At 36.1% G+C, this 14,323-nt stretch overlaps 1 protein-coding gene across 7 annotated transcripts in view; it reads left to right on the top strand.

The window, feature by feature from the left end:
* Positions 1-14,323, top strand: part of STXBP6 (syntaxin binding protein 6) — a 100,686-nt gene that overhangs the window by 43,401 nt on the left and 42,962 nt on the right. The window contains exon 1 of one of the 7 annotated variants that reach the window (XM_085061993.1): positions 6,187-6,367. The exons of the other annotated variants lie outside the window; for them this stretch is intronic. Within the exon in view, the coding sequence (XP_084918119.1) occupies positions 6,310-6,367 (58 nt within the window). The 5' untranslated portion in view covers positions 6,187-6,309. Of the gene's footprint in view, positions 1-6,186; positions 6,368-14,323 lie in introns of those variants that run through there. 7 annotated transcript variants of the gene reach the window in all.

The following is a 14,323-nucleotide window of genomic DNA, read 5'->3' on the forward strand; positions in this document are numbered from 1 at the left end:
ATGAGATTATTAGTTGGACTTAGTAGCCTTTTTTATGGAGTTATGCAAAAATTACTGTGAAGGCTTACAAAAAGTAGTTTTGCTGCAGACTCCCTCACCCCCCTGCATGTTCAGAAGAGAATGGGGGCTCTGTAGGGCTTTATCCATTTATTGAAATTACTTGTGCTGGGTAGGTTTGTATTCCTCAAGAGCTGACAGCACCTTACTTTGGTAGTGATGACTTATTTCAGTGCCATATTTTGCCCAGAACATGGCAGATGCTTGCATCAAGTTTAATGCCAGGTTAAAATGTTTGAAAATCATGATGTCTTTGGAAACGCTTTATTCATTCTTTGTCCAAGTGAGGCTTTTGGCAGAGTATGTTGCTATCTGGTATGTGATAAAAATGCAGAGCTGTAAGTAAGGCTCTCCATAACAAATTTACATGGTAGCTCTTCCTTCAAGTTGGAGAACAGCAACCATGCAAATAATACCTGTGTGACTGTCCCCTAATTGCCAGCTTTGGCAGAAACTATTCTTGTGGTACCATAACAGTTAAAACTGGTGTGTTTTGCTCTGCAATAGAGTTCATTCTGAACAGTTTTCTTAGTTTTTGTGGTGCTGGAGTGTAGTATGTATAATACCCTGACTCGCTGCATTATAGATTGTTGAACTTGCATAAGACTGGGCAGAAAACATCTGGAATGTTCCCTTGACATTGCATTTCAGAAAGCATTTCTGTTGGTTGCTGTTTAGTTCTACCATTAGAAGTAATACCGTCTTGTGAACAAAACCAGAAGTTTTCTTTCTCCCTGACCAGTGCTTACTGTATTACAGACTCTTCTAGTAGATAAACATCAGATTAAAATCTTACCCTTTTATAGTACTCCAAGCTGTATAAGTCAAATCCTGTAAGTTATCATACATCTGGCCTTTAAATACTGTACTATCAAATATTTTTAAGTGCAGAGCAGCACGTAAGACATACTTAACAAAGGAATTGCTAAACTGATTAGAATACTACATTAAGCTTCTCTATCATTAGGTAGGTTTTATTGTTGCCTTGACAAAGAAAAAGATGAATAATGCAATCCTGATCTCTAAATATTTTCTGTTTGGAACTTTAATCTGTAAATAATACTTTTAAAGCAAGTTAAATAGAAAAAGAACAGATCAGAACTCATACTTGATTTTCTGATGTGTTTTGTCTGTGTCTCCCAGTTTATGCAAACTGCTGCCATAGGTGCTCAGATACCAATCAAGTTGCAAGACACACCTGTAAAACACAGTAGGGAGGGAATTAATTAATGAACTAAGTCTGTCCAATCTTCTCTCACTGGTTTAATATCTAAACATTTCAGACTGTTGCAATAAAAACAAGCTCATATTCTCATGTATGCATGTATATGTGCTACTGTGACCAAGTGCCTTGCATTTACAGCAGGCATTGTTTTTCCTCCACCCAACTTATATTAAGATTTTTAGTAACTTGGTTTTGTACTCTGATTATGCATATCCTAGGAAGAAGGAAAAAACAACATATGAAGGGTGGGGAGGCTGAGAGAATATAAACTACGCAAAGTTTTGTTGGCCTTGTATCAGGGAGGAGCCTACCTGTTTGTCCAAGTTAAAACAATCTCTAGTAACTGTTTAGCTGGAACAACTTCATAGAGAAAATCTGGCACACCCAGTCAGCTGCTTTTCTGTTCATTAGAGCTGAGCAGCACACTGTTACTCTCAGTAACCTCAGGGAATGACAAAGTTAAAACCATACAAATTGTCTAATGTTATTGTTTTAAAGAAAACTTCATTTGGTGAAGTTTTTGGGGGAAGGGGCTGAGACAACTTTATAACATTGAGGAAAGTACTTGTCAGGCAGTGAAGTTCCTTGGACATTTTTAGCCCCTAATTCTAAACAGTTATTGGAAAATTACTTTAAACATTTAGTTCTCCTTCCATATTGTCTCCTTAGACCTGTCTGCAGAGGACAGGCTCAGCTGGATGGAAAGCTACAACATAAACATCTTACTGGATGACATAACTAGTAAATGGTTTTTGTGGATAATATGATATCAGCCCCTGCTGTGTTAGTTTTCTTAAATCTCTGCCTCATGTCACTCTGTGGAGCACAGTAGTAATGGCAAGAGCAGTTTTCTGTGACTGGATCAATGACTTGGAAGAAAACAGAACTGTTAAAAGAATATTGTCTTACTTGTAGCAAGAGAAGTGTTTACAAAATTTATTTAAAACATGTACACAAAGTATGCTTTTTCTGAGTGACGCAAAAATTGCAAGCTGAAAGAAATAAAAGCTTTCAACCTGCAGTCATTATATTTGTTCACTTGCGTTAATGACAGATTCCTAAAGAAAACTTGGCTCTTCAAGTGTCTGGGAATATCTGAAGTTGTCTAAAAAATACTGTCTGAGAAGATTTTAGACAACTGAAATTTGTTGAATTTACTTCAAAACATCTAGGTGGAGAACTTTAAAAGTTCTGGAATAATTTCTGTTCTGCTTAATTTTTGTACTCCCATATCATGGTTTCTTTTAAGAATAGTTTTCTTAGGCTTAGTGCACGTACGTTTGCCCTAAAAATACACACAAACAATGGGTGACCTGTACTATTTGATGGAATGCTGCTTTTTTTGCCCAATCTGTAATGAAAGGTAGTTGGGAAGCAAAAGAACAAAAATTCTCTTTAACTATGGGGAACATAAAATTGGTTGAGGAGGTTTGAAAATGGTTAGGAACTAGAAAAAGGAAGGGTTTTACAGTGGCATTAACTGTATACATAAGTGGCATACAGTGGATAAACCACTGTATGTATTGACTGATAAAGCCATGAGGTATTAATGTTTTATTCATTTGGATTCATAAATCAATTTTTTAAAATTTAAATTTAAAAATATGTTTTTCTGTTTCCTGTTTTCACCTGACCACACAGAGATAAAAAAAAAAAAAAAGTAAGCAAGTTCACATAATCATTTAGGTTGGAAAAGATCTCTAAGATCGTTGAGTCCACTTTTACCAATCATCGCCTTGTCAGCAAAATTGTAGTACCAAGTACTATGTTCAGTCATTTTTTTAGCACTTCCAGGGATGTATTCTGTCATCTGTGTTCGTATAATTTTTAACAAAGGGTGAGGTTTGTTTGTGTTCTAGCTAGAACCTGATGTAACCTAATAAAATATTTTTGTGCTTTGGTCAAATAGCTTTTGTTCTGGCTAGGGAGAAGGGTCAGGAGGGGAAGAACAGAAAAAGAATCAATGCGTGCAACTACACAAGCTGGTTGAACCACATACTTCTCTTACCTATTGTGAGGACTAAAGCACTTGATGCTTAACTTCTCATGGTTGTGGGGCTTTGTGATCCAGGTAATGAGAAACAACATTTCATTAAAGGCTCTAATTGCTTTTTAAATATGATTAAAATGTTTCTTTGTGGAATCATTTTTCAGTCCTTATATTACACTAATCAGAGAATGGCAGAACAGCCCAGGTTGAAATGAGCCTTAAAATAATTATCTGGTTCAGACTTCACTTGTTAAATAATGTACTAAAAAAAAAATACTGTGTAGTGAGGCACTGGTGTTATTCAGACAGTGTGCTGGAATTATCCAGAGCAGCAGCCTAAACAAGTAGAAATGTTGTCAAGAATAATTTTAACCATTCATTTAGGTAGTTAGCACAGGCACAAAGACTTGAATGACCAGAGGTGTACTGCTTTGGACTCAAAATTTAATTATGTGTAGAAAATCTTGTAAGAATTATGAGTATTTGTGACTTTCAGCTTTGCTTTTTCTATTGTAACTGTTTATCCATAACCCACATTTTTTTGCCATTTCAGCTCCGTCTTAGTCACTTTTCTGAAGGATTTCATATGGTTCTCACATCTGCTTAATGTGGACCTATTCAAACATTCTTTTTCTTCCCATGAACTTTCTTCTCTCCTTAAAAAACACCTGCATGATTTAGGGCAATCAACTTGGTTTCCTGATTTCTTTTTGCATATCTGTAATGCCTTTAGAAGATGAGAAAAATGTTTGAAATTCCCTTTTTCTGTAAGTAGCTCCTATTCTAGAACAAAGCAGTTGTGGGCAACTTCTTTTAGTCTTCTGGTTTGTGGAAGTTTTACATTGGCAAGGTCTCTGTTCCTTCTACTTTTAAAATACTCCTGTTTCTTTTTGGTTAATTAATTATATTTTTTAGCCATGGCTATTGCTTCTTGGAGAAATTTCAGTCACTAAACATAGTTGCTTCACTTCAAGTTAATTCTCGTTTTAATTTTGCGCACTTCCTTCCTGAATGTGAATATTCACTAGTAACAAGCCATTGTCCACTTGGCGCTATTTCTGCCTAACTCAATTTCCAGCTGTCCAGCTCTGTGCAAGAATCTATCCTTTCTTGAAACAAAACAGAACACTAATCCTTCTTTGCTTATGCCAACTTCTTCCGTTCCTAATGCAAACTTGTTATGTCACTGACTGTCTGTTAAACTTGTGATTATTCCATCCTCTTTCATCTTCTTGCTCTTTTTAAGGAATCCGCTTGTCTGGCTTTTCCATCTTGCAGTCGAGCTCTTTAAGTTTCAATACCTCATCTGCTGTTTTGGAACATATTTTTGTTTTTCTTTGTTTTTCCTTTTGTTTCTAGAATCCTGCTGCAGCTGTAAATGCAGGCTTCCGCTATACCATTTCCGTGAAACTTTGATATCCTATCAATTGGCTTCCTTCCAGATTCAGGAGGAATCACTTTGAGTGCATAATTCCTATTTCTAATTCTCCCTGAACACTTTGTCTGCACTTCAGTTGGATGTTTGATGTTTCTGTTGGGTTTTGTGAACTCCGTGCTTATTAGCGATTGTCTGTTAGGAGATCAAAAGGTCTTCAGTTGATTTGTGTAGTATTTGATTAAAGCAGTCCTAGCAGTTGGTTGTCAGCTCTGTGCAGGAAGCTTCTGCACATAACAGAAGAGCAGAGAAATTATTTGATTCTAAAAAATGGTTTGGGGTTTTTTTTGGCCACAGAGCTTGGTTTTAAAACTATTTGGAAAGAGTAAGAAGCTCACAGAATAGCAAAGAAACACTGATTACTAGAGCAGCCTTGTAGAGCTGTATTTTTGTCTGTGAATGAGTGTTCATTAGGACATGTTTTCAGGGATGGAGCACTGGAAACAACTGTGATGCATTCTTTTAAATGTTTGGGATTCAGCTGCAAACTCCTGTCATAGCTGGTTGTGCTTTGGCTTCCTTTCCACCTGTTAAAGTGTAATCCTTCTTCCCTTCAGGAAAGCTTTTTGGCTTTACTGTTGTTTATGCTTCGTTCTCTTTTGCCTGTTAATCTCAATGAAAAGAGAATTTACAGGCTCTTCAGTTTTTTTTTTTTCTCTTCCACAAATACTTTCACATATATGAATAAAAATAGTCTATTGTCCATGTGTTAAGGCTTAAGTAAACAACACAGGAGAGAGGAATACAAATTGATCTCAACACATATGTTAAGATCTCTTCACATGTTTTAAAGTTAGCTTTGGACCTAGTTCCTCTGTTTGTTATGAGTTTTCTCACGGGATTTCTTGCAAAATAGTAGAGATAAAAACTTAGTTATATGGTGAATTCATCTTTTTGTCATAAAATACTTTATCTCTGATAGTGTGGCATGTTAGTAACACAGTTTTTCAAACATCTTCGTGTATTTAGAAAATAGAATAGAAGAAATGCAAATTCTTTGAGCCTTAAAGTGCTGCCTAAGCAGACAATTTAGTTTAAATCATAACAGGAATGCACTAATTTGAGGGCTGGTATTAAAATAGTCCTCCTAACTATAGAAATGTTTTGGGTTTTTTTAAGCATGGGATTTGTTTCATTTTGAGCATCTTAAAAGCATCTCAAGACTTTGATAGAATTGATATAAAAAAAAATCTGAAAACTTAATATATGCACATGCAACTTTGTCAAGGTATTTCATGAGTATGTGCTTTATCTGTCAAAGTAATCTGACTCAGAGTACACATAGAATTTCCAGAATAGTAATAACTTGACTGACATGTCCTTTATTTTGAGATGTTATTTTTACTGAATCAGTAGTTTCATAATCTAGTTATCAGTATTCTTTAAACAAAGACAGTTACCACCAACTTGCTAAGTGACTATAAGCTTGCATAAGGGGTAATTAGTACTGTAAAGAAAAGGGATAGACTGCCCACTTCTGATGTTTCTAGTATAAAACTAAGAATTCTTGTCTAACTTTTCAGGTTCATTCTTTGGCACTGATGTGGCTGCAATTTGTACAGAATTTAGTTTTGTCTTACTCGATAATGAGTTCCAAAAGATATGTCACACGAACCCTCAAATCATAATGTAGCTGATTGCAGGATTGCCTTTCCACAAGGTATGGTACTTCCTCATTACCCTAAATGTTGGCCAGTGCATAGTTTCATTCTTTGAAGCAAGTTGAAGCACAGTCTTTATGAGGTACAGATGGCTAGGGGATTTGGGGACAACTGATGCCATACTGTAGAAGGTGTGCTGAGTGCAATGTGCAACCTCCATCATAAGGGTGAAGCTGTATAACTCCTCTGCTTGCACCTGGTCTCTGGCCACATCTTTTTAAATGTAGTATCATCAGCCGTGAGTGAGTGACACTCAGAACCTCTGGGGCACATGTTCATAGATTTGGTATTTTAGCTGTTGGTAGTCATAGTTATTGCACTGAAATGGAATCTGGATTAAGGGGCTAAACAGCATAAATTAGTATGTGCCACAAAGAAAATCATTCACTAGAAATGATGATGGCTGCAGAACATCCAAATGTGATTAAGCAAGATGTCAAGATACTATTTCTGGATGTTTCAAAAACCATGAGGATCTACAGGGTTTTTTACCAGTATACTGCAGTATGAAAAGAGTGAATAGTAGAAGTAGGAGCAATAGTAATTAGCTTTCATTCCTTTGGTATTGACAGTAATGAATTGAACAAGCGGGCTGAGGCATGTAAAAGGAGATTGATGTACTAAACAGATTTATATCAATAGATGAAAACCCTGTGTTGATAAGGCTTAATATTTGAGCGGGAAAAGGTGTTTCTTATGGACATCTCTAAAAAATTGGGTGTACTCTGAAAGGAAATGCAGAGTGATGTCATGTGTTAGCCCTTTTTATATGTGCATCTTCGGGATTGTTTGTTGCTCTGAAGTGCAGAGAATGTTACAAAATAACTTTGTTGTCTTTCTCTTCTTTTGGGTTGTACAGGTAAATGCTTGACGTACAGTTGATTACACTTGTGTAATCTCTAAAAACTCAGTCTATGGCTTACCATTGTCATAATGCAGTAATAAAATTTAATAGTTTCCTGCTTATGCATTGCTGTATTTTTTTTCACTCTGCAGGATCATTTATATGATAATCACTCTTGGCTGTGTCTTGTCTGTTTTTTGCATTCTGTAGGATCTCTGTAGGTAGCATTTGTGTAACCTTTCAAGATGCCACTGCTGCTTATGTTATTGAATCCTTTTCATTATGTATTCATTACAGAAGGATAAATACAAATAGGTTTAATAACAATAGCAAGAGAAACTTACTGCAGTCTGGGATATACAAAAGCAATTTGTGTAGTCTTGTGCATTATTCTGTGTTCAGCTCTAAAGTTCATAATCACTAATACACCAAGAATCCACTATGAATTTGCTGTATAGTTTCTAAAATTAAATTTAAGGCTGACCTTCATAGGATGAAAGAATGAATTAGTAAAGTCTGGGATTTTATTAAAGCTAACTGATTAGTATACTGTACTGGCAAAGGAAGGCCCTCAAAGAGATATTAATCTGAGAACAGTGGTGGTATGTGCAGTATAAAATTCAGATTTGAAAATAATCTATTAAAAATCCAGTTATCTTTAATACTGGGTATTAGGATTTCTTGCTTTTTTATGGAAAGTGTTATGAACAGAAGAGCTACCCCTCCTGTGAAACACTGCCTATAATACTGGACATTTTATAATATCTCAAGATACAGCCCTGTCTGTGACTTGTTCAGCACAAAAATTTGAACTGTGTATGTGGGAGGCTAAGGAATTACAGGAACTTTAAGTAGATGTTGAGATGGTTGATTTTCTTGAAGCGCTTCAAGCAGGGATGGAGAGTAACTCAGCCAAATATCAGTATGTTTCTACTCCAGGTACTTGAACTAGCTAATGTTATTCCAGCCCATGGGCTTTTGAATCCATGTTTACTTGCTTCATTGAGAGAAGTACATGCAACTCTGATAGCTCTTTATCTTTCTCAGTGAAGTAGTACTTGAGTGAGATTTTTGTTGCATTGAGGAGGACTCCAGGCATTCTGAAACAGAATTCCTGGGTTTATACATGGAATTTCCAGTCAAACACATTGGTGTTTCTCAGGATCCTGGTACGTTGCTCAAACTCCCTAGTCTCATCAGTGCAACAGCTTGTGTGGAAAAACCTGGAAATGTTAAAAGTCTTAATCTTATGTTTAGGAAGGATTTTGAGATGGTAAAAGAGACAGATGTATCAGAGGAAAACTGAACTTAGGGGCAGGTCTGTTTCTTATTTGTGTTTTATCTTCAGCTTTCTGAAAATTGACTTGGTTTATGAAGAAATAATAGCCTTGTTTGATAATGTTAAAATAATTGATCCTCAATAGATCACAGATACTTAAATAGAATTTTTTACAAGTATATTCATATATTGTCTGTTAAGATTTGGGTATCCAGAGAAGTCGTGTGTGCTCCATCCCTGGAATTGTTCAAGACCAGGTTGGATGGGACTTTGGGCAACGTGGTCTAGCCTGCCCATAGCAGAGGGAGATGGACCTAGATAATCTTTATGGTCTCTTACAGTCCAAACTATTCTATGAATCTGTGAATTAAGTGTGAATGTATTTGTGGTTTAATTTGATTTTCAAGATTAGAATGCTTTATCTTCTTACTCCAATTTGTAATCAAATGCATCTGGTGGATCCCCTTCGGGCATATGTGGAATACAGTATTTTAAGCAGCTTCATAAAGCCATGTGTTCCCATTCCTAGCTGAACAGAATACCTGTAGCAACAATCCAGAGAACTTGTCACAGCATTAATACAGGTGCATTGGGTGAGTTTAGTAATATATCCAGTGGTGCTTATTGTACTGGTAGTTGCAAGGCTTTAATTATCTGTTTCATTTTGTCATTTTCTTCTAACAGTTACAACCAAGTTCTAACTGAGAGTGCTGCTATGGAAAAGTGTACTTAGTACTCTGTTGTCAGTGGTTTTGTTAAGGAGAGTAGCTGCTGGCTAATCTAGCAGTGAAAGATAGGTTAGATGTTATTCACATGCTGTTTATTTTAACAGTATCATATTGTGCTACATTGTTTGGTGAACTGTGAAGTGAATAGGGTCCTAAGGCAAGAAGGGTTATTCTGCAACTGCGTTTATAAAAATGGAGGAATTGAGTTGCTTGATGATAGCTTCATATTTAACTATTTGCTGAAAGATATAAACCACTTTTTTAATCTCATATATTAAATGGTCATAATTTCAGATAAAGTCCTTGGGTAAAATATTTAAATTAATTAAATATCAGAAGATAGAGTTCAAGTCATATATAGTATTTTGAAAAGTATAGCAAGAAACATAGGTCAAGAAACTTTTAAACTAGTCAGTGTGGTCTATTCTCTTCATAGAAGTGACTTATTGTGGTCTAGCTTTTAGTAACTTCATAGCATCTCACTCAAGTTGCTGTGTTTTGGTTGTTTTTACCTTTTCTCTCTTGAAATAGTGTTAAACCAAGAGGTAGATGACAGCTTGAACCAGAACTTACAAAACATTAGATGAGAAGAAAGCCTGTCAACCAAATTGATGTTTAACTGATATTTAGTCACATTTTACCTAATGGGGGACTGACACAGTCCAAGTCATGAAAGATAAGGAATTAGCTCAATAATGTACTAGAGTATGTGTCAGAATGAAAAAAATAAAATAGAACAAAACAGAAACAAAAATCACTCAAAGTAAAAACAAGAAATACAGGTCTGAAAGGAGTTTGCAAAGCAAGTCCTTCAGCATAAGTCTTTACTTTTGTTGTTTTGGTCGCTCTTTAGGGAGTTGTCATTCTCTCCAATGGCACTGCAGTTTGTGCAGTCATATTACTGACCCAGGTCAGGAACTGATTCAACTGAAAAATATTTTTCTTTTCCTGTGTTTTTTCATCCTGCTCACTCTGCAGCCTGGTTCTGTCTGTGACTGAAAGCCACAGCATGGGACAGAGTGAAATTCGAGGCAATGGGAGGAGACACCTGACAGCAGTACCTGATTTATGCCATAGAGGTACAAACTTCTGACCATGATCTCTGCTGCCTCTGCACCAACACTCTTGTTTGGTGCTGGTTCAAATCCTGGACAAACTGATTCCATGCATTTGTCCAAAGCTGGACAAATTGGAGTTTGAGACCAAGTGGTGTCTTCATAAACAAGTTATGCATTTATTAAAAGTAAAATGCAAATATTGTGTGTTAATAATCAAAACAGGAACCAAGTGAAATTCAGAAGGCTGATGTACTATTTGAGGGCTTTCCTAAGCAGCAACTAGTGGTGTTACCTTACTGCTTACTTCAAATGTGCTTCCCCCCCTCAAATACTAGACATTTGCATCGGCTCCCCCTGAGGAATCAGTTATATATACACGAGGATATACATTCAGAGGAAGCTGAGTGACGTGACAGCCCATTACATGAAGGATTTGTTCACAAGCAGCACAGTGTTCTCAGCAACAGAATTACATCTCACAACCCAAATAAGTGTTCCACCTCAATCATCTAAGCCTCAAGAATGGCTAGCCCATTGTAAACAGGGTATCTGACTTAAGGCATTGATTTCTACCCAATTTCTGTGAAATATGTGATTTATATATTATTATATATATAAATTTGATTTATATGATATGATATTGATATGTGATTTATATATTATATATTATTTGCCAATGATCAAAAACTTACAAAGTATTGACATTGTTGATAGTCTCAGATATTCATTTTACATGTATTGCAATTAATTAAATAACAATATTTTATGTATTGCAAAAATAGATGTATAATATATCCTTATCTTTCTCAGGGAAAATTTTATTCTGATTGGCAGCATCAGGTGAGTTGGGGAGAGCATATGGAATTATTTTTCTTGTTACTTTATAATCCTTGTGAGTATCTCATGATGGGATATAAGTAAAGGACTGCTTCCTTCTAAAGAAGTAGTATTGCATCAGATAGCATCCTTTTCTATGGAAGTATGATGCTAATCTGTGTGTGTTCCCATGAGTTGAAAGATGCATGGGTGACCTTTCTGCAGGGTCTTTTTAAAATGAAATTAATAACTTTTATGTCTGGATAATTTGACCAACACAGAAGGGTGTAAATGTTTCTGGCCCTTTTTTAGTTCACTTCTTAAATGCCTCTTGTGTGGGGGTGTTGTAGCTGTGAAACATCACTTGGCTGATGCTGCATTTCAGCTCTCGTTAAGATAAATTGATGTGGTTTAATTATTTTCTTTAAAGTAATCTGATCCTAGTTATTTTCTTTTGCTAGTCATATTCAATACCTGTTAATCAGGGAATGTTCTTCAGGAATGCCAAGCTTAACTTGGCACATAAAATATGACTGAAGCCGGCATCCCTTTAAAATACATTTAAAACCTAGAGATCTTACCATTCCCATTATATTGTCCAGTAATCTTTGAACATTTGTAAGCTATTGAGATGCTTCTTTTAAAAGTCTGTTTATCATTACTATATTTCTTGTGCATCATGCTGCTGAGTTTGACTAAGGAGAGCGAGACATTAAGACAAAAACCTTCAGATGGGATAGGGCTGCTCTGCTCCCTTCCCCTGTAATTTTAGTCCTTGTATCCTTTTAATCCGAATGCCTTTGCTTTCTTTCCCTGATGTTGTAGTTTCTATAGCTATTCTGGATCACGTTCAACTTCTTGTGTTGGCAGTCTTTGCAATTATACCACATTCAGTAAATCTCTGACAAGGCTAAATTGACTTCTAAAGAGCCTTTTGAAGGCCTCATTACCATCATTTTCTGTCCTGACATGCTAATAGGGACACACCCCTGCACTTCTAGCACTGCCAAATAATTAAGTACTTGAATACCTGTCCCTATAGAATCTAAATTTTCTAGGGTAATGCTCATTTCTTTTAGTTTCAAATAGCATATTCTTTATAGCTGTGATAGTCTGTGGAAACCAAGAACTGGGATGCAGATGTGTTTGCTTAAGAACTGTTAAACCAGCTGATGCAACAATGTATTGCTTGTACATAGCTGTCTCTAACAGACAAAAACTTTTTTAGATTTATAGGCAATCTTGTGGATTTAAGATTTTAGTTCATGTAAAAGCAAACCATTTCAGTTTTTTTCAGGCTTAGCAGGACAGAAAGGTTCAGTGAAAATCTCTTGCTGTAGCAAATGTTACAAACAGCTCTAGCAGTAGTTAGGCAAATCAAATGATAGGTACTAATTACTGTGTCCCAGTAGTTCTCAGGCATTCTGATGTCCCATTTATCGTTTCATGAACAGATACTTAAGTTTTGAAAGACAAGTTGCTACTTCTTGAAAAGCCAGTGACAGAAAAAGTGCCAGATAAGGGAGAACTCAAATAGGAATGCTGTAATGGTTTTTAATATGTAATTTTAATGTTAACTCTTTTGATTTCTTAAATGATCATGTGAAAAGATGGAATGGGGAATTCAACCCCTTAAAGTGAGGGGTCCTATTCTTGATCTTTAATTTATGTATTTTGGGGTGAAGCACAATAATTTTGGTTTTAGTAGAGCATCTTCCCTGGCAGCAGAATGCTGTTCTGAGCGAATGTAAGGTGAAACAGCTGTATTTGCAATGGATCACTAACTGGGAATAACCACCAGATGGAAAAGGTAATGGAAATTAGTATCTGTGAAATAATGTAAGGTTTCTCATTGGGAGAAATAGCCTGTAGGGTGGGCTGGTGCATTTTTTTTTTCCCTTCCCCCATCCCCCCTATTTCAAAGTGCTATGTCTGTCTGCTACTATTAATGTGTACTTGGCTAAGTAAGCTGTGGAATACTGGTAATTTTTTTTAAACTTGTGCTTCTAGGAAATTTCTCTTAAATTTCACTCCAAAACAACCTACCCAATGTGATAGCTTTATTGCTACAGTCTTGGGATTTGAAAATATCCCACTGGTTTTCCAACCTTCATTGGGAGACAAGGTCAGACCTGCAGAAATTCTGATAGCTATTGACAATATGCTCTTATTGCAAATTCTTCAAACCCGTGAATGCAAGTCTTTATATTGCAAAGCAAATCCTGCATGTTTTTTTAAGTACACAGATTCTTGCATTTTTGTTCAAAGCACTTTTGACATTTCAATTCTTTTTCCAGTTTATAATCTGAAATGTATTTATTCAGTAAGGTTCTAGTACGCAAAAGAAAGCCACATAAACGTTTGATGAATAGGTTTGTCTTTGCAGGGACTAATTTGTGATTTTTTTTTTCCTTATTAAACTGCTCCTGTGAAAAAGTAGTGAAGGTTCCCCCCCCCCCCCAATGGAAATTCATCAACAACGATTCTGTTTAACTTTCCTAGTTTCAAAGGAATTTAGTAAATACTATGTCTGAGCCTTCTAGAAGGAAAAGGTATGGAAATGAACTGTATATACTTGGTGGGTAGAGGACAAAGAAGCCAGCTATAGATGCACCACATTTGGCTTGCTTTGAATTACCTCTGTCTCCTTAAGATGGGTGCTTATCTGAAAGAAACAAAACATTAAAGTGATTCGTTGTTTAGAGCTTATTTGTACAAAAAATGATTCCTATCATTGAAGAGCCAACTACAAAATGTAAATTTAATAATAAAACAGGTCTTGATGCAATGTAGTGACTTTTTCCAGGCTGAATAAATCAAAGCAGTTATTTATTACTGTAGCAGGACACAGACACTGCATGGATAAAATTGCCCTCAATTTACACAAACAAAAAATATTAGCCATAGGCCATGTGTATAAGACAGTGGCCTGGAGCTGTTTTCTCCTGCAAACACACTGGGCAGAGACATGAAGCTCTGATCCAGTTATCTCTTGATATCTGGGCCTGGCTGGCTGGGAAATGGCATGGAAGAGAACCATTAGGAGAAAATAGATTGTGACAAAGCTCCTTGTCTGTTCTCTTTTTATCTTGACTTAAGGAGATTGTCATACTGTTGTTGCAGTGCTGTGATAGGAAAGGGAAGTGTTAAAAGTCTGCACTGTGCAGACAGTAGTGGTGTGTAATACAAATGTGCAGCTCAGTTAAGCATTGAGAAATAGTGATAGATAA

Source organism: Lichenostomus cassidix, chromosome 5 (genome assembly GCF_008360975.1).
Source record: "Lichenostomus cassidix isolate B80296 chromosome 5, HeHo_3.0, whole genome shotgun sequence".
NCBI classification, from domain to species: Eukaryota; Metazoa; Chordata; class Aves; order Passeriformes; family Meliphagidae; genus Lichenostomus; species Lichenostomus cassidix.